Source organism: Aplysia californica, unplaced genomic scaffold (assembly GCF_000002075.1).
Source record: "Aplysia californica isolate F4 #8 unplaced genomic scaffold, AplCal3.0 scaffold00414, whole genome shotgun sequence".
Lineage (NCBI taxonomy): Eukaryota > Metazoa > Mollusca > Gastropoda > Aplysiida > Aplysiidae > Aplysia > Aplysia californica.
The window spans coordinates 229,568-247,794 of NW_004797684.1; the positions used below are offsets into that span (position 1 = coordinate 229,568).

The window sequence follows — 18,227 nt, forward strand, 5'->3', positions numbered from 1 at the left end:
TGTGTGTGTGTGTGTGTGTGTGGTCGTGTGTGTGTGTGTGTGGTCGTGCGTGTGTGTGTTGGGGGAGGTGGAGGTCTGTTTTTCTCGGATATCTTGTCGACAGGAACAGCCCAGTATCCGTCCCGCTTCTTATATTATCATTCATAAAACATGTGAGGTCATTTCATTAAAAAAAACAACCAATGTCTTGTGTACATGTATTTCTTTTTTCTTTGCATCAGCTTAAAAGTGATGTTTTCAGCAACATCGCACTGATAACATCACTGACCACTCTCTTGGTCCGCATTTTTTTTTGTTTCCCGGTATTTCTAAAAATAAATATCTAAAAATACTACTTACATCATTGTTTGAATCAGTTTCTTAAAAACCACGAACATCATTTTGACATCTGGAATCAAGGGTCGTTTGGCTGAAACAGTCAGACTTTGATACTCATGCACTATGTCATAATAATATTCAAATTATAACTTCTAAATGAATACATAGGGCCCATTGTGTACGTCGTTGTTTGAGAGATACACACAAAATAGTAATTAATCCGTTGCTGGAAGTCCGGTTTTTCACGCATGCGTAAAGATGCTTGATTCATTACAATTTTTCAATCCTCAAAGTGTTGTACTGTGTAGTGTAGTAACAACAAAGTGAAGATGAATGTCTTCGTTTAGATTTCAGGTCACATAATGAATTTCAGGTAGAATCTGGAGTAGCATGTCGATGTGCGATCAATGCAGTGAGGTGCTGGTGCTTTTGAACAACCGTGAGTGAAGACCAATTTTATAGACTTCACCGTGCATCCTTTTTTCACCGAAGTTTATTTTTGCATCTTAACCCGGCTTGTTTTGAACATGATGCCTGATGCTCTCCAGTCCCCATTTTCACATGTCCAGAATATTCCCGGAGCTTCAGGCTTCAGATCATCTAGATCTAGATCTAGGTTCTAGTTCTAGCTTGTTAAATTAAATGCGATTAAGAAAAATGCACCCAGAACAAATCTGATACTTCTTCCACACCCAATCTTTAACAATCAGTATTCCAAGTGAAGCTAAATTAGAACTGCTGAAACTACAGAGACTAAAAGTGCCCAAAAACATAATTGCAGGGTCAGGTCAGATTCATAGTTGATGTAAGTCTTGTCATTGTAGTCTACTGTGTGTAAGACAAAACATGCATTTCGACAACAAAGAAAAAGGTAGCGGCAATTAGAGTGCCTAGGCCTAGATCATCACTAAGATCTAGATCTAGATCATCTAGATGATCATTATTCCACTTTTAATATTTATATTTTAACTCTCCACATTCACTCATTGTTGTTTGACTTACATTGTCATTGTAAAAGAAAAATTAGACTTTTAAATGAGAATAATCTGATATACCTACCAAGGAAGAGTTTAAGTGTTAACTCTAGAAGCGCTCAGCGTTTCACCGGAAGTAACCCGCCAAAAATGCCCCGCCGCCATGGCCGATCAGCTGTAAACATGGGGGTTTGGGGGGGGGGGGGGGGGGGGGGGAACAGCTGAGATACCCGAAATGTATACCTGCTACTGAAAAATGACCATTTACGGCTCAACGGATGATAAAAAGCATATAAAATCATATATTTTCTTTAAGCTGATAGAATGAGCCATTCAAAAATGATCAGCGATCAAATAAATACAAACAAAGCCAAGAATGCGATACTGATAGTGATAGACTCAACAATTAGTACATCAGCACGGCGAAACAAGTGATAACACATAGCGTGTAGTCGCTCAGCGGGACCGCGTCTTTTTATCGGTCGATATCTCGGCCAAGAGACGCTCTACGAGGTCAAGATAACTTGCAAAGTAAAGTCATTAGTCACTATTTTTGTAACTTTGGCCTGTAATTGACTACGTCATTTTCCATATAAGGAACACTGGAATTTTCCATTGAAAAGGGTCAGCGTCTATGACCTTTATATACGGCCTGCGCGCTTCTCGGTCGAAGTAGGTCAGCCTTATACCGGGAACAAAGTCACGAAGTATACAAACCCGGTAGGGGAACTCTTTTACTTTTGTGATTTCGGAAAGTTTCAGCGCCCAGACCCGGGAGGAAGAGAGAGAGAGGGGGGGGGGGCAGAGAAATAGAGAGGGTGACTGCTCGATGACATTATTGTTGTTTTCTTCAAGTTGTGATTACCTCCAACTCCAAAACGGAGGAAAAACGATCGTTCATAGAAAAGACATCCACAATCTTCATTTAGATCTGGATCTAGGCTAGTCTCGAAACTAGATCAATGCTTTATATGTCTGTCTGTCTGTCTAGATCTAGACCTAGGCCATAGATCTAGAAGAACCTAGGTCTATCCTGAGCCAAGAGGGTGCTGAAACTTTCTGAAACCACAAAAGAGTTTCCCTACGGGGTCTGTATACTTTGTGACTTTGTTCCCGGTTACCGGGTCTGTATACACTCCCTAATTGTTATGATATCATAGTAGATTATAGATCTATAGATGTATCCACTTGAAAAAAGAATGAAACAGGTGAAGTACCGTGAAGTACGATTAGCAAGCAAACCAATCAGTTGGCTGTTTGCATTTCATTGGCTATGAAAAGTTGGAGACGAAACTGGGATAGTGTAAGTGTACATCATAGAAGGGATGTGTGCAGGCTTGTTTCGTCGCGAGCCAACCGAGAGTGTCAAAGTTACCCGACTCTACTCTATGTCCTATATACAGAAAGAGAGCGTGAGATGCACTGCTATTTTTCAGTACAAAATGAGCAGTAATATTTCACTTGGTTTTAATTTAACAAAGGGGGTTTCGGGGGGGGGGGGGTAATAAAAATATTAATAAAAATATGGGGGGGGGGGTGCCCCCCTGAATTTAACCACAATTTGATGTTTTGCAATGAGGTTTGAGCTCTTGCTCGCCGCGCATCAAGCTCGGTACGCGCATAGAAAAATAATCGTTAATAACCAGAAGTAATCGTCGGTGGAGCCAAAACCCACACTCCATAGTTATTGGGTCGTTTGGGCGGAAACCGGATTGTCCCTAAATTGCATTGCACTCAGTCTCAGCCTGGTGGGTTGGTCCTGGCCCAAGGACTTTTTACACACAACAAATGGATGCTTCTCTCTGTCTTGGCAGCACTGCATGCAGCGTATCCAATTGAACAGGCAAAATGGCCGCCAACCGTAGTCAAACTGCGTGCTCCGCAGTCTTTTCTTAAAAAAGGATATTTAGTAGGGCGGGGCTGTGGTTTTCGGTATGGGAGGGAATGTGCGTAGGGAGGCCGGGTTGAAAGTGGTGGGGCAGGCCTGGGGAAGGGAAGTAGAGAGGAAAAGTAACTGAAGATTTTGGAAAGGGGGGGAACAAAATGAAAGAGATCATGTCCTAATACCAGAAAATTTTAAAAACAGATAGTGGAGCAAATCTTTAGATTTTAATGACAAAGGCATGGTAAGAAGAACCAAATTTGACACAACGATTGCAGGACTCAAGGAGAGTGCCATCATAACTAGCTTACAACTTTATAGTAAGTAAAGGTGATTAATGCAGACCTGCCACTCATCCTGATTTAATCGGGATATCCCGATTTTTTCCTCAAATCTCAAGCATCCCGATTTTCCCGATTTCGGTTGCGTGTCTCCTGATTTTTTGTTGTTGCGTCCGATTCCTAGAAAACAAAATTCTGCAATCTCTTTTGCTTAGAAGCACCGATAAACTATCAATGTCGGATCTAGTGGTTGACTTGCGCACGTTATTTCAACTAAAATCGAAGTAGTATCGATTTTGAGTTCCGACTTGGATACACGTACGCATCATTACGTTGTGACCACACCAATTAAAATTCTGGCTGTCTCGCAAATTCGGGAATAGAGAAAAATTGTCTTCAATGGTCAGGAGACAGTTCATAGTTCGATGTGATCCTGCCTGGAGCGCACTTGTAGGCCCTACCCACCCAGCGAGTGATGTAAGTTTAGGTGGCGAGGTCAGATGCGAGTACGATGTGTGGGGAAAACAAAAGTGTCGGTCAGTTCACACCTCGTGTGATTATGTCTGGGGCAAACATTGTACCATTTGTGAGGCAACGTGGTGGAATCAGGCTCTCGTCAAAATAACCAGTGAAGAAACTTGCTTTTTTCCACAGGTTTGTGAATTTTTATAAAATTTTTGTTTTTGGCTCAATACCATTCATGCCCATTAAAGAACTCATTTCTGTGCGGATTTTTCTGAAAAAGGTCGATTAAAGTCATAAAAATATAAATTTTCAGTTTCCACGGACTCTTTTAGCTAGGGAAATAACTGATCTTTGGCCGCCATTTTCTCACTAGTTTTACATCTGAAAACAGGTGACCCCCATCTCCTTCATTCGCAAATATCTCGACTTGTATTCAAGATAAATGGATATTTTTTCATCCAAATAAAGACAAGTGAACAATCTTTAAGATGATACCAATAAACTTTACATGCTCAAAAATTGACGAGAGCCTGATTCTACCACGCTGCCTCACATTTCGAGTTTTACAATGCTTGTGATCACATTCACGAGAGTGGCTGATCTTTGATGCGACGGACAGATGTTTGATCTCAACTTTTAACTCTTGGTTGATCGGCTGTGCCCGTCTGGGTGTTTGTTCCGTAAATTATGATTAAAATGTGCTTTAAAATTACTCAAAAGTACTTTTCTAAAACTCCGTTACAACCAGCTCTGGTTTTACGATACTTAACCAATGTGAAACGACCGGGGGGAGGGGGTGGGGGTATTGTTTTGACACTTAGGCTTAAAGTGCGCGCCGTGATACATGTACTAATTGAGGATAAAGGAATAAGAAAAACAAAATAAATGAACAACCTTAGTGTGATTGGGGGGGGGGGGGTGGCTGCTTTGAGTACTTGAGTGTGTATGTGACCGTAGTCGAGCGTTGTCACTGGATGAAAACGCGCGCCTTTTGCATGGATGAATAGAGTTGCGTGTAAGCTATTTAAAAAAATACGATGTGGGTGGTTGGTGGGTAGGGCTGGATTCTGCTCGGGTTAATTGAAGGCTTGCAAAGCAGCGGACGGCTCGCGCTAGAGGCTTGCGAGCAGGCTTGTGATTTGCTTTGCCTCCCACTTGCTACCGGAGGGAACTTCCGGTGAGTTGTGACTCGCGGACAGTTGTACTGTGTCGTGACGCCGCGAACCTTCGTTGCTGTGGGTTCAGTACATATTACAAAAGATTCTCTGGTTATTTGCGTTGAGAGGCTTGCACCAAAAGTGCAAGATTGTTTGTTTTTTTACATAGTTCGGTTGTAAAAAACAAAAAGCTCTATTCATTTAATGCACTTAAAATTAATATTGGATCGGCTATTCTTACGATGTTAAAGCCTGTTTATTTTTAATGTGCACGAGCCAAGCGCTTCATCGTGGCACGCAAAAGACCTCAGTTCGATTCCTGTATGGGGAGAAATTTTTACTGAGAACCTCTGTCTTTCTGCTGGGGCGTTGTTCCCTCTCAGCCCAGGTTGGTCCTGACATTGGGTTGAAGTAGGCCTAGCCCGTCTCCTAAATGTTCTGTATTATGTCAATGTGAGTGTAACACACAAAATAGGTTACATACATACGATACAAAAGCCAATCACAACGACCCCTGGAGTTTTCCATTCTAGGGTAATCTAAGTCTACTTATTCTTATTACTACCAGAAACCTAGGTATCTGCTACTACAATACCACGCTCCCTCTCATTTATCCACTCGCTTAGCTGATCAACGGCGGGAAGTTAAAAACTTCTCTCTTCACCAAAACAAGCCCAGCCTCTCCCTTCCTCCACGGTTCAAAGTTCACACAGCGAGCGGTACTGCTGCTTGAACACATCGAGCGGTCCTGAGGCGAACCGCTCGCTCGCTTTATGGAGACAGCACAAGTCAGCAGGTCATGTTTCGAGCTTGTCCTAGGACAATTCACTAGGCCTAGCGCAAATCAGTACTGTGTGAATCGTGGGACTTGTGGCTGCGGACGGGATTTGAGACTTGCGGCTGTCCTCTGCTTTGCAAAGCCTTCGATTAATCGAGCAGACTACAGAGCTACGCCGCGCAGTGACACTGTGGGCGGGATCTCTCAGTCTCCCCCTCTCTCTTTTTCTGACGTAAATGGCTTCACGGATTGCAAGCAGGGTGGGGATGATGAGGGGGTCTGACACAAGTGGCTTCGCGGATTGCTAGTTGCTGTGGACTTGAAGTTTAGACTAGACCAAGGAGGTAACAGTTTGCGCTAGACTCAACTTATCATGCTGGTGATTTGATTTGATGATTTGACCTCGTGATTTGAGGCTTGTGACTTGAACTTGGGGCTTGCGAGCACGAGCGGGTTTGCTACCGGGGTCCACCCCTGTTGGCGGGTGCTCTGGTGCGGTTTGCTCCTTCTTTCCTATCAAACATCTATCGTCCTGATCTCCCCTTCTTCTTTTTTATGTTTGTTACTCTCTTGTAACACCCCTAATCTTCTGGCGCTCATATGACCTTATGCAGTTGCGAGTGCCGTAAAACCTCTACTAAAACAAAATTAAAAAATACGAAAGTTTCAGCCTCACTGCAACCTGCACTCCCCCAGTCTATCCAACTCTATGATCAGTTTTTTCCTTCCACTTAAAGGTTCAAATGTGAACTTATTCCTGCAAAAGTTTTGTCTTGCACGCTTGCCTCATAAAAGGGAACCGGGACCCCCCATCCCCAGTGCTCCTTATGACTGATGTGCCGTTGCTCCCAATTTTTTTCACCAGATCCTCATTTTTTTACTCTGAAATTGAAATCCTGATTTTTAGAGTTCATAGGTGGCAGGTCTGTTAATGGTGAATGTAAAGGGCTAGGCTGTCTTAGGTGTGAGAAAGCTCAGGTAAAGGGCCTTCATTTAATATAGCCTCGGCCTGCACACAAGAACATAGAACAAAAAAGAGTCAAAATCAGCTGTGTCTATGAATTATTTTATTGAGCACAGTAATTTTGTTTCCTTTTGCATACGAAATGCAGTTTGCCCACCCACCCACGGGTTTAACTTTTAAAAAGATAATTAAATAACAGTACCAATTATCTTTTAAAGTGAGATAAAAAGTTATTATAATACTAACTGTATTGATGTACAAATAGTCGTTGGGTTCCTTAGCCTATTGATAAAGCATTCACTCACTCTACAGTAACATGATGTATTCTACATGTCTCCCAAATTTAATGACACTGTTCCCTTGTCTCTACTCAACATAAATAATATGTCCTTGTTATGCTTTCTAATTGACTGAAATACCTACTTTACTGTTTCTACTTTTATGACATGGTCTAAGGATATGCTACCCTCCCCCCCTCCTCCAACACACACGCACACACATATAAGTTTAAGATTTAGACAACACGTACATTCATACATTGGATTGGAAAAGAGTAGTTGGTACTAGTAATAGATTTGAACCGGATAGTGAACTATTAAACATGGGACTCAAACTCATATCCAAACCCCGCCCCTCTCCCAACCCCATCATCTTTGGTTTGGTATAATTGAACACAGTTTAAACAGAAATTATTCTTGTTTTTGTTAGGGACTGATTTAACTTTTTTAATGGAGCCGCAAGGTATCTACATCTAGTAACAGAAATGACTACCGAGAAGAATAGGCACTCCCCCCCCCCAAATTGAAATCAATCTTATTGAACTCAAACCTAAGTGTGTGTATGAAAATGCAAAAAAACGTGTAGATACAGGAACTAGATTCTAGATTTTGTCCCACTAATACATAGGTTTGTTTGACATTTAATTTGCTCACACACTGGAAAGCAACACGCTATTATGAGAGCATTCTGACTAATGACCCAGTTGATTTCCATTCAAGCATTTCTTTTACAAACTAACAAGACATAACATAGCTTTCAGTGCGAGAATCTAGCAGTGCGCCGCACAGTTTGACGATGGTTCCCCTGCGAGAGAGGGCTTCTATCTGACACGTGTTGCGGCCCAAAGTGCAACCTCCAATTATAATTTATATTTATAACGTCCTTCCCTGGCCCTGAATCTGTCAGCAATGGTTCAGTCTTCATTCCCTTGTCTTTTAACCACCGTGACTTTAGTTTGGCTGCTATCTGTGCTGTCAGCAGTGGTTTCAGTGACTTGTGACCTTAAAATTGTGTCTCATTTTCAACCTTCGTCTCTTCTTCTGTTAATCACCACGTTGTACACTTACAAAAAGTAACGCAGCTCACCGAGTTACACTGTGGACATGCCCTTCCATCTCCCGCTCCTCTTTCTTTATTTGTATGAAACCTTTTCTTGCTAGTTTTGTTGCTAGTCTCAGGTTTGAGAGTTGCTTATGAGTAGGTGGCGGGTGCTTTAATGTGGTTTGCTCCTTCTTTCCTATCAAACATCTATCGTCCTTATCTCTCCTTCTTTTTTGTGTTTGTTACTCTCTTATGAAACACATCGTACCATCAGCCTCATGAGCCACATAACAAAAATATTACTCAGAATAATTATGATGAGAATAAGAAATAAAATTCTCCCAGAAATAGCCCAAGAACAATGTGGATTTATTGAAGGCAAAGGCACTGTAAATGCCATATATGTCATCAGAACAACAATAGAACGTGCCCTAGAAGTTCAGAAAGATCTTCATTTATGTTTTATAGACTACACCAAGGCATTCGACAAAATCAGGCACGACAAGATCATCGACATGCTGGAAGTTCTTAATATTGACGGGAAGGACTTACGGATTATCAAAAACATGTACTGGGATCAAACGGCTGCAATGAGAATAGAAAACGACATCAGCGAATACATACAGATTAAAAGAGGAGTCAGACGAGGATGTGTACTTTCTCCAGACTTGTTTTCCCTGTATAGTGAAAATATCATGAGACACATAGAAGAAATGCCTGGTATCTCGATAGGGGGACATAATATAAACAATCTAAGATATGCAGATGACACAGTCCTAATAGCAGAAGATGAAGAACACCTGCAGAATCTATTAAATGTCATCGTACAAGAGAGTGACAACATGGGCTTAAACCTAAACATCAAGAAAACCGAAACAATGGTGATAAGCAGAAATACTCCAGTCCCAACATGCAATATCAAAATCAATGATACCACCCTCAAGCAAGTACAACATTTTAGATATTTGGGGACCATTATATCATCAGATGGTAGATGTCACACCGAAATTAAAAGCCGCATTTGCCAAGCAAAGGCAACCTTCCACAAGATGAAACAGATACTAACAAACATCAATCTGTTACTGGAAACGAGGAAAAGAGTAATGAAAAACTACATCGAGCCAATCCTATTATACGGGTGCGAAGCATGGACAATCAATAAACAGCTGGAAAAAACAATTGTTGCGGCAGAGTTGTGGTTCATGAGACGCATGCTACGTATCCAATGGACAGCTAGAAAAACAAATGAAGAAGTCCTGGTTGAAGCAAATTATAGAAAACAACTTATCACGAATATAAGAAAACGACAGGCAAATTTTTTCGGACACACAATGCGGAAAGAAGCATTAGAGAACATTGTAACAACGGGAAAGTTTGATGGAAAGAGAGGTAGAGGCAGACAGAGGGAAAAGGTACTGGACAAGATGACAACATGGCTGGGAGCAGCAAGAACAACAGACACCATTGCTGCTTCGAAAGACAGATGGAAGTGGAGGTCCATGATCGCCCACGCCAGTCGGCAAGGCACCGGATGATGATGACTCTCTTGTAACAAACCCCACGGGGCAGTGCCAGTGACTGTAGTGTCTTTAGGCCATTCCCAAAGGGGGGACATTTCTCGTTCAAGTGCAGTAGAAAATGGGCCGATTCATGTCACGCTCATAACTGTGCCTGATCTACAACAGGGAACTGCTGCTTTTTCTTTCCTAATCCTTACTATTGTCATTTTCCTCTACTTCTTTTGTATGTTTGTCACTCTCTTGTGACCTGCTATTTCCGGGGTGCCTTGATAGTTGAAGCAGACCTTGTGCTGTTGAAGCTAGAGAGGTGGGCAGAGTGGGTCTGATTCCCTGTAAAGACTTCTCTGTTGACACCCACCCCTTGGCGCTCATATGACCTTACGCAGTTGCGTGTGCCGTAATACACTCTACTATAATAAAAAAAATCTCTTGTAACACTTCTAATCTTCGGCACTTATATGACCTTATTGTGTTGCAAGTGCTGTAAAACTCTTTAAACTAAAACAATTATTAGGAGTAGGTCAATGCGTTGTTTTAATAAAGCTGAAGCATCATGTTTTCTTCATTTAATCACCACCCTTTCAGGATATAATTTTTGAGGTATTTGTGGTTGTTCGGGATTTTATATATATAATATGCTTTGGTGAGAAAGGGTTTTTTAGAAAAGGTGTTGATAGTTGATTAGGGTCAGAGTATGAGGAATCTGTGTTTAATGGTTGCAAAAGTTTGTACTGTAAGTCTGGCATGCTCCTCTGTATTGAATTCAACTGTAGTGTCTTTCCTTTTTTCTGCAGATCACAGTCGCCATGTTTCTGGGGGTTCTGTTCAGCTCAGCAGAAGTGAAGTGGAAACCTTCATCAGGTATTCATGCTCCTGGAACAACAAGTAAGTTATTATCTAGTGCTGGAAGACTGAAAGATTTTTATTATCCTTATTCGGCTATTCTCATTCCAGATTAATAGGTGATATTTCTGATGATAGTCAACATGAACCCTTCATTTGGAACTTACTTACAATGATCTCCTTTCTCTGTGGGGTGACAATATATTTTAAACTTATTTTTAAGAATGATGTTTGGGGGTGGGGGGTCAAGTGGGCTTTTACCATTGCGTTTGCCGTAATATATATTCAGTAAGCCTTTTTAGATGATAGACAGCGCAACTAGACACAGGAGGTGACGACCTTTCGGATACGTATTCTTTTCCGATTTGTTCAGCTTTGAAGGATATTTTTGCTGAGGTTGTCAAAGCCATTTGCTTCTCTGAAAATGAAAGTTTCATAATTGAATACTATTAATAGATGGGAAAGACCAATGCTAATATATATACAGTCAAACCTGTGTAAGACGGCCACCCATTGTCAAGGAGAAAAGTGGCCGTATAAGACAGGTGGCCGTCTTAGGCAGGACTGATCAAGATGAAGAAAACAAACCATACCCATCTGAGGTCCCAATCGAAAGTAGCCGCATTGTTGTTGTTTTTGTTGTTGGTGGGGATGGTGGTGGTTTGTATTTTGTTTGTAATTTTTATTTGTTGCTGATTTTGCGCAAGGGTGACAATAAAATGAAATGTATCAGACGAGGAAGACCGAGTGCCATGTTAAAACAAACACATGGGTCGCCACCACTTGGAGAACGCGCGACGCTTCTGTCACAAGTTCATGTTGACGTCCTTTGTTACTTTGTTACAGACTGGGTAAACAGTGACCACTCATCTCACTTACGATTAGTGTAAGAGTTCTGGGCGGGGCTTATGGGTTATGGGGGATCACACGCTTACCACACCAACAGCTGAAAATTAGTAGCTATTGGTCAACAGTGGGAGGGGCCTACGCTACATGATCGGTTGGAGGGACTATCTAACAACAACGACAGGTGATTGAATTATGACGGCTCACCCAAAACGCCAGGGGCCAATGCACAATTTATGACAAAACGTAATGGAGTCACAAAGGTGGCCGTCTAAGACAGGTATTATTGCTTAGTGTGACAGGGGTTGTGTGTTAAAATATGGTGGCCGCGGCCGCGTTAGACAGGTGCCTGTTTTACACAGTTAAATTATATAGAAAAAACGCAAGGGGGGAAATGGAAAGTGGCCGTTTGTACAGGTGGCCGTCTTATAGAGGTGACCGTCAGGGCAGGTTTGACTGTATATGTATATCAGACTTCTTTTAACATTTCTTTCAAATGGTTTCCTTACTCTTTTAGAACCTTTTTGACCTGAGGTTGTTATAGTCCTATTTTCTTTTATTATTTCGTTTTTGTTTTTGTTTAGTGTTGATTTTAAAAAAAAATTGAAAAAGAAAATGTATTTTATATATTTGCTAGTAGAACTTTTAATACAGTAATTATGGTATCATAAAACTCATGTTTAATTGTCTTTTTTTTTGTAGGCAATGCCTTTGTGTCTACAAAGACTTAAAAAACTTTGACCGGCTGACCAACTTGGTGCAAGTTGTCCTTAATATGGCCATAGAGTTGATCCAGTGCTTGCCCCAAGTGTTGGCTCAGAAGCTCAGTAGCAAAGCACAAGAGGTACGCCAACGTTCAATCTCCCAGTCATCAGCGGAGGAAGAAGGTCAGCGACGTCAGAGCCAGACGTTGGGGGAGGAGGATGAGTGTCCGGATGAGGCTGATGATGACTTGGCCATACAGTCCATGTGGGAAGAATGGACCATTGAAGAACTGAAACGTCTCCTGGACTTTCAGACGTCATTGTTCCTGTCCAATTTTGCAGTCTACAGGGCGCATAAAGTTATGACAGCGCATAATATGGAGGTGCTTCATTATTTTCTTTGATATATTTTTTTTGGTTAAGTTTTGTCAGTTCTAGTATTGTGTGTGTTGGGTTGTAAAAGACCCTTACTCCTAGATTCTTATTGGTATATATAATATACTCAGGATCCCCACCGGGTCGGGAAGTCGGGAAATCGGGAAAAAGTCGGGAATTTTGAGATAGGTCAGGAAAAGTCAGGAATTTTGTGATGGGTGGGTAAGTCGGGAAAGGATAGGGCCTGTGTAATGTGTAGCTATCTAGACTGTATGGTTGATAAATCCTGAAGAGGAAACATAATTGAACCGCTGTGGCGGAAGTGTATGTGTGACACTGAGGCTCGATCGGGAAGAATCAAGATCTACTTTCGCTTTCGTTACCGCCCATAAATTTTCCGGTAATAGTCTGATAGATAACGCAACATTTGTAACATGCAGGTTATGAATTATGAACGCTGTGTCGCCTTGAAAATAGATCAATATTAAAAATTGCCCTCTGCTGTCGCTTTTTGAAAAAAAAAAAAAAAAGAACTTTTGCCTTCGTGACCGGTCAATGAACCTGTGAGTACCAGCGGTCTGAGCGCTGTGAAGTATAGGACTCCTTTATAAGATACACTCGTGGAAGGGGGGGGGGGGGGAGCTGAAGGCAACGCTAGAGGACAAAAACTGAACTTGGAAGCAAATTTTTAGCATTTGAGAACTACTTTAGAGCTCTCTGCAAAGCGCGCATTGGTGCAGGTCTTGTGTGGAATTGGGATCCGTCATGCCTTGTTATTGAACTAAAGTGTGATCGCGTTTCATTGGATGGGGTGATTGTAATTTATATCTATATTTTAGCTTTCTGTTCAAGATTGGTAGATTTTCAGTGTCACAGCATCTCTTGCCCCCCCCCCCCCCCCAGTTCTTGCACCTTTCACACTGAATAGGTGTACTTGAGCCATTCTAGTTATTACTAATATTACTCTTCTTTGAGTTGCAGCAATGGTTTTCGTCTTCACGTTTATTATATGAATCATGACACCCAGACTGGTTATTGACAGTCGATTTTCTAGTTCTAGGTCTTTTCTCAGGCTCAAGACAGGATTCATTTTTTATATAGGGCCTATAGTTTGTTATGTTGGCTAATATGATGAGGGGAAAATATAAATAAGTAAGAACAGACTGAAATACCAAAGTCTCTCAAGATCCCAGTGCCACACTGACATGTTGTTGACTGAATATAATGTACCTACATGTGTGTGTGTGTGTGTGTATTCACAAACATATACATGTATTATATTAGATATATATATATAAATGGAGCACATGCTTTCATTGTTATGTAACGTGTTCCTGGAAAATGGATGAGGCCCCTCCCTTGGAAAATTGAGAAGCTGGTTTGGCAGTCACCCAGTATTATAGTCATCTATTGTTTGAAGACTATACTACAAAATGTACATTTGCATTCATTTATAGATATTTTGACTTTTTATCTTTGATAGATTGGCTTTTTTGGGGATCATTCTTGACGCGCAGCGGCCTGATTTTTCCTTCGAATTGGGGTCTTGAAAAAAATTAGGGGGTCTTGAAAAATTTTTCAAGGATTTGGTGGGGACCCTGTATTTTGTCTTAATCTGTATCTGTTTCTATTCTTTTGATTGTATATCTCAGCTGAACGTAAGATTCTATTTTCGAAATATGTATTTCTTCTTTTACAGGAGCTGTCTTCTGCCGAGACAACTGCTCTGCACAACTATTGTGAAATAAATGTAAGGGTAATAAAAGATTCTCTGCCATTTTTTAAAAAGAAAGTAAAGTATGTGCAGTTTTTTACAATATTACAGGAGAGCCAAAAAACGAAACAAAACCAAAACAACTGAATATTGTTACCAAATAATTAAACTCTTTGCCAGCATCCCCAGCATTTTTAAGAAAACAATTTTGATAACTTCTTCATTATCTTTTAAGCAAATGTTTTATTGGTATTGGTTTTTTGTTTTTGTTTTGTTTTTTGGCTCTCCTGTAACATTGTAAAAACTGCATATACTGTATGACACTTGATGACAGTTTTATTGATAGTTTTTATTACATAGGAAGATAAACTCATCATAAAGACTGTTTACAAGATACAAAATCCACACCTTCCCCAGTGAAAAAAGTGTCCTTTGCTGTGTCATGCTTTAGCAGCGGTGTCAACTCCAATCCTGTCTATAACATTTTAGAATATTTTATTTGCGTTTACATCTGTCCGTAGAAATTGCATCCCATTCCCTTTTATAGTCTATGTTGCAAGGTAGGATACTTGTTTTTGTCTCAAGAAGAGGAGTAACTGGTTCTACAGGACAATCTTTGGTTAAATGGAGAGATTGTTAGAATTGAAAAGGGGGGGTTGTATTTAGAGAAACTTTGAATCAGAAAAAGATCTGTAACTCATTGTGGGATAAGGTTGGGGAGCACTAGAAGGGGCATTAGTGAGAAAATATTTACATTTGCTTTATCTCAGATAGAAATAGTGTGAAGGATGTGAGAGGATGAGATGGAGATGGGTTGTTACTTGAAATCTAGTCTGGTTGAATTCTGTCTTTGGACCTTTCGGGATACACGTCTTTCTAAAGATGAAAGGAAAGAGTTAGCCATTGTTCAGTATTTCTTTTTGCAAAAGTAATAGCATGCTGCCTGTAAATATGTCTCAGGGCGAATGCTTGACTTCAAAATACATGTAGTTTATTGCTTTCGTGGATACATAATTTTTATCTTTTGTATTTCAGGACATGGATGCTCCCTTGCTGCTGTTGCGGAATGTTTGTTTCTTCATCGACAGCAATGGAGTGGGTGCATTGAGCCAGTGCTTTGAGAAGGCCAACAATAAGAACCTGCCCCTCACCTTTGCTCATACTCTGATCACCATCATAACAAATGTAAGGCATCCGTTCTCTTCCCGGAAAGCATGTGTCTCTTCGTATATATGTAGGACTTTGAGATTGATGAATCTAAAGTCAAGATCTAAATTATCTGAGACTATAGTGTCGTAAAAAAGATACAAACTTTGACATATCTGCATAGTTTTCAATATCAACATACCTGCATAGATTATAAGCAAATTATGTGAACAGTATTTTGTTATGCATTTTCAGTTTATAGAGATGAGATTTGTGGGTCTCATAATTTTCTCTGTCTCTCTTGATACAATGATTTTACAAGAACTTCTGATTTCTCTTACAGTCCATGCTTTTTTGCCAATTTTAAATAACTAATTGGTTCAGCCTGAATATCGTAGACCTGTAAGATATGGTACTCACTGTGTTTGGTTAACATTGTGTTGCTTTTAAATTTTGTTAAGTTTTTCATCAAGTATGTATGGTTTTCCAACCCCTTTAAAGTGGTGTCCGGGGGGAAAGCTTCTTGTGCTCCCTCTCAATCAGTTAATGAACCGCTTTTAGCTGTGGAAATAAGAAATTTCCATTTTGGGTAAAATAAGTCACTCATTGCACTCTGCTGTTTCAAGATGTCAAGCAAAACTTCGATTAAAAAACACAACATTTTGTGCTTCTAAATGTCCAACAACTTCAAGTGGCTGTACATTAGAAACTGAGGCAGCTAAACTGATAGGGTTTCCACCCTCGTGTAAGGCTTGAATAGATCTTTAATTTGATCTCTGTACTGTTATATTGTCAAAACAGGACATAACTCAATTTTTTGCTTTATAAACAAATTTCTGTTTGTCATCAGCTCCGAATGTGGGTCAACACACCCACCATCCTGACATGTGTGGTCCCGCTCCGCTCTCCAATCATCCGCTACATGTGCACTCTGTCGGAGGCCGACATGAGAGCAGCAGCGGCTCACAACACCATGGAGCTTATGTGGCAAGCTATCAAAGAACCGATGGACTCTCAGATGACTTTTGACCGCGAGGTCATGGCTTTAGTGTACAAATGCTTCACAAGCACCACCCTTACCATCAGGCTTGGCAGCATCTGTCAGATTAGTGTGAGTAGTGGGCTCACCATCCGCCTTTAAGAGCGGATGAACTTTCAGGTTCCTCATAGGTCGTAGGTGTTAGTTTCTATTATGATGTATTTCAATTTTTTAAAGTTTTGAACCTGTAGAAGGGTTTTTGCAAAATTTCTTTTTTTGTTTTTGTTTTTTTGTTAAAGGCACTGAAACACTTTGTTTCTTCCTGTTTGTATGCATTTTAAACTGTTTGCTCTAATAATTTTGTAGACTGGAATTGAGAAGAAGGCTTTTATAATGTCTCACAATTGCTTCTTAGCATGTGTGCCTGTTCAGAGATGGGGAAAATATTTTGATTTATGATCCTTAAAAATAGACTAAGATACTGCATAATTTTATGTGAATGTATTTTCGTTACTAAATATGCATGCATAAATGTTGAAAACTATTTTTTTTCCAGACACTGATCAACACTTACAATGACAACATCAGCAATGAATTAATGAGTGACATTGAAAGGTTTGTGCTTGCTACTCTTGCGGATCTTGAGTAATTTTTTTTCTCTATGGTTACATTGTCTAGACCAATTATTACAATTTAGAATTATAATTTTAGAAAAACATACATTCTTTCTTGCTAAAGTGGATTATAAAAATAATGGGTGTCAGTATAGCAGTGCTTCCACTCTTCCGTATTTTTACGGAAATCCGTACTTTCTACCAGTTCCGTACTTGTTCCTCCATCATTATCAACTCCCTCCGTAAAAATCTGTGACAGTGTAAGACGACCAAATTTCCTTAGCAAAAGACCCGTACTCGCCTTCGTATCGTCTTGTATAGTATAAGTTATGGATATTTACTGTAATTTTCTCAGCAATAGTTTGTTACGGTATAGAAACCTGCCAGATTGCGCATTTCCTGCCATCGGCCATTAATCTGCTATGCCCCATGCATTCATTGCGGGTTGGCCGGCAGTATTTTTTTTACCTGCAGATGGATCAAAATCTGGTGAACTTTTTGTGCCCCTTTGCTCCTTTCTATCCTTCCCTCATTCCGTCTGTCTATCTTCAGTTTGTTGCCGCGGCAGGAAAATCTTCGCGTTGATCAAATATATTGACTTGTGATCTTAGAAAATTACTGTCAGAAAGAAACTTTCGCACATTTATTGTCTAGATCTAGAGAAATTATCAGTGCGAAGATTCTACGGCACGGGTACGCGATAAGGGCCGGGATGAAAGAAATTTGTGCTATAACTACTAAAATCAAGAATATTTCGAAGTGGTGTTCCGAGGTTGTGACATACGACATTCAGACGTGAAAATTGAGGAAAATTAGGGTATACGCTGGGTAACTGTATTGTGAAGGTACATATCTATTCATTATTCCCATGTTTACCTTCTATCAATGGTTCGATGACAAATTAATTGAATTATAGTAGCAATGGAAGGGGAACCTGCTTTTAAACATAGCCAGCAATTGAAAGATAAGTGTGAAGAATTCAAATAAGACAAAATCTTGGTGAAAAAATAGGTTGTATGGGTTTTTGGCAATCTCTTCAAACAGACTCCCAAATGCCATTTTCAACCCTCTAAAAGTACTAAATTTCAATTTCTGCAGGGGCTTAGCCCCCTGAGCCCCCACTGGGACACTGTCCCTGGACCCAGACCCCTGGCAGAATTTTCATTACTTTTTAGCTTCAGCTGGTGGAAGCACTGGTATAGGGAGAATATGGTCTCTAGCTTGCAATAGTCTCAAAACCTGTACATTTTTATGTGTACTCTCTTTCCTGGTTTGTTTCTATGTATCTCTGGTGTGTATTTTGTTAATTTCTGGCTGGCTTGGGGGGGGGGGGGGGGGTGTCAGTGT

At 40.5% G+C, this 18,227-nt stretch overlaps 2 protein-coding genes across 2 annotated transcripts in view; one reads left to right on the forward strand and one right to left on the reverse strand.

Moving 5' to 3' along the window:
• LOC101854428 overlaps nucleotides 1-451 on the reverse strand; it is a 31,376-nt gene extending 30,925 nt beyond the window's left edge. Inside the window, exon 1 of the mRNA XM_013085857.2 lies at nucleotides 340-451. The gene's annotated coding sequence lies outside the window, so the exon portion shown is untranslated. The remainder of the gene's footprint in view (nucleotides 1-339) is intronic.
• Nucleotides 452-630: 179 nt separating this feature from the next.
• The window catches only part of LOC101856116 (ubiquitin carboxyl-terminal hydrolase 34), a gene marked incomplete in the record, with an annotated part of 111,448 nt that continues 93,851 nt past the window's right edge, over nucleotides 631-18,227 (forward strand). The window contains 7 exon segments of the mRNA XM_013085855.1: nucleotides 631-757; nucleotides 10,454-10,544; nucleotides 12,051-12,435; nucleotides 14,127-14,177; nucleotides 15,177-15,326; nucleotides 16,138-16,398; nucleotides 16,823-16,881. Coding sequence (XP_012941309.1) covers nucleotides 709-757; nucleotides 10,454-10,544; nucleotides 12,051-12,435; nucleotides 14,127-14,177; nucleotides 15,177-15,326; nucleotides 16,138-16,398; nucleotides 16,823-16,881 — 1,046 coding nt within the window.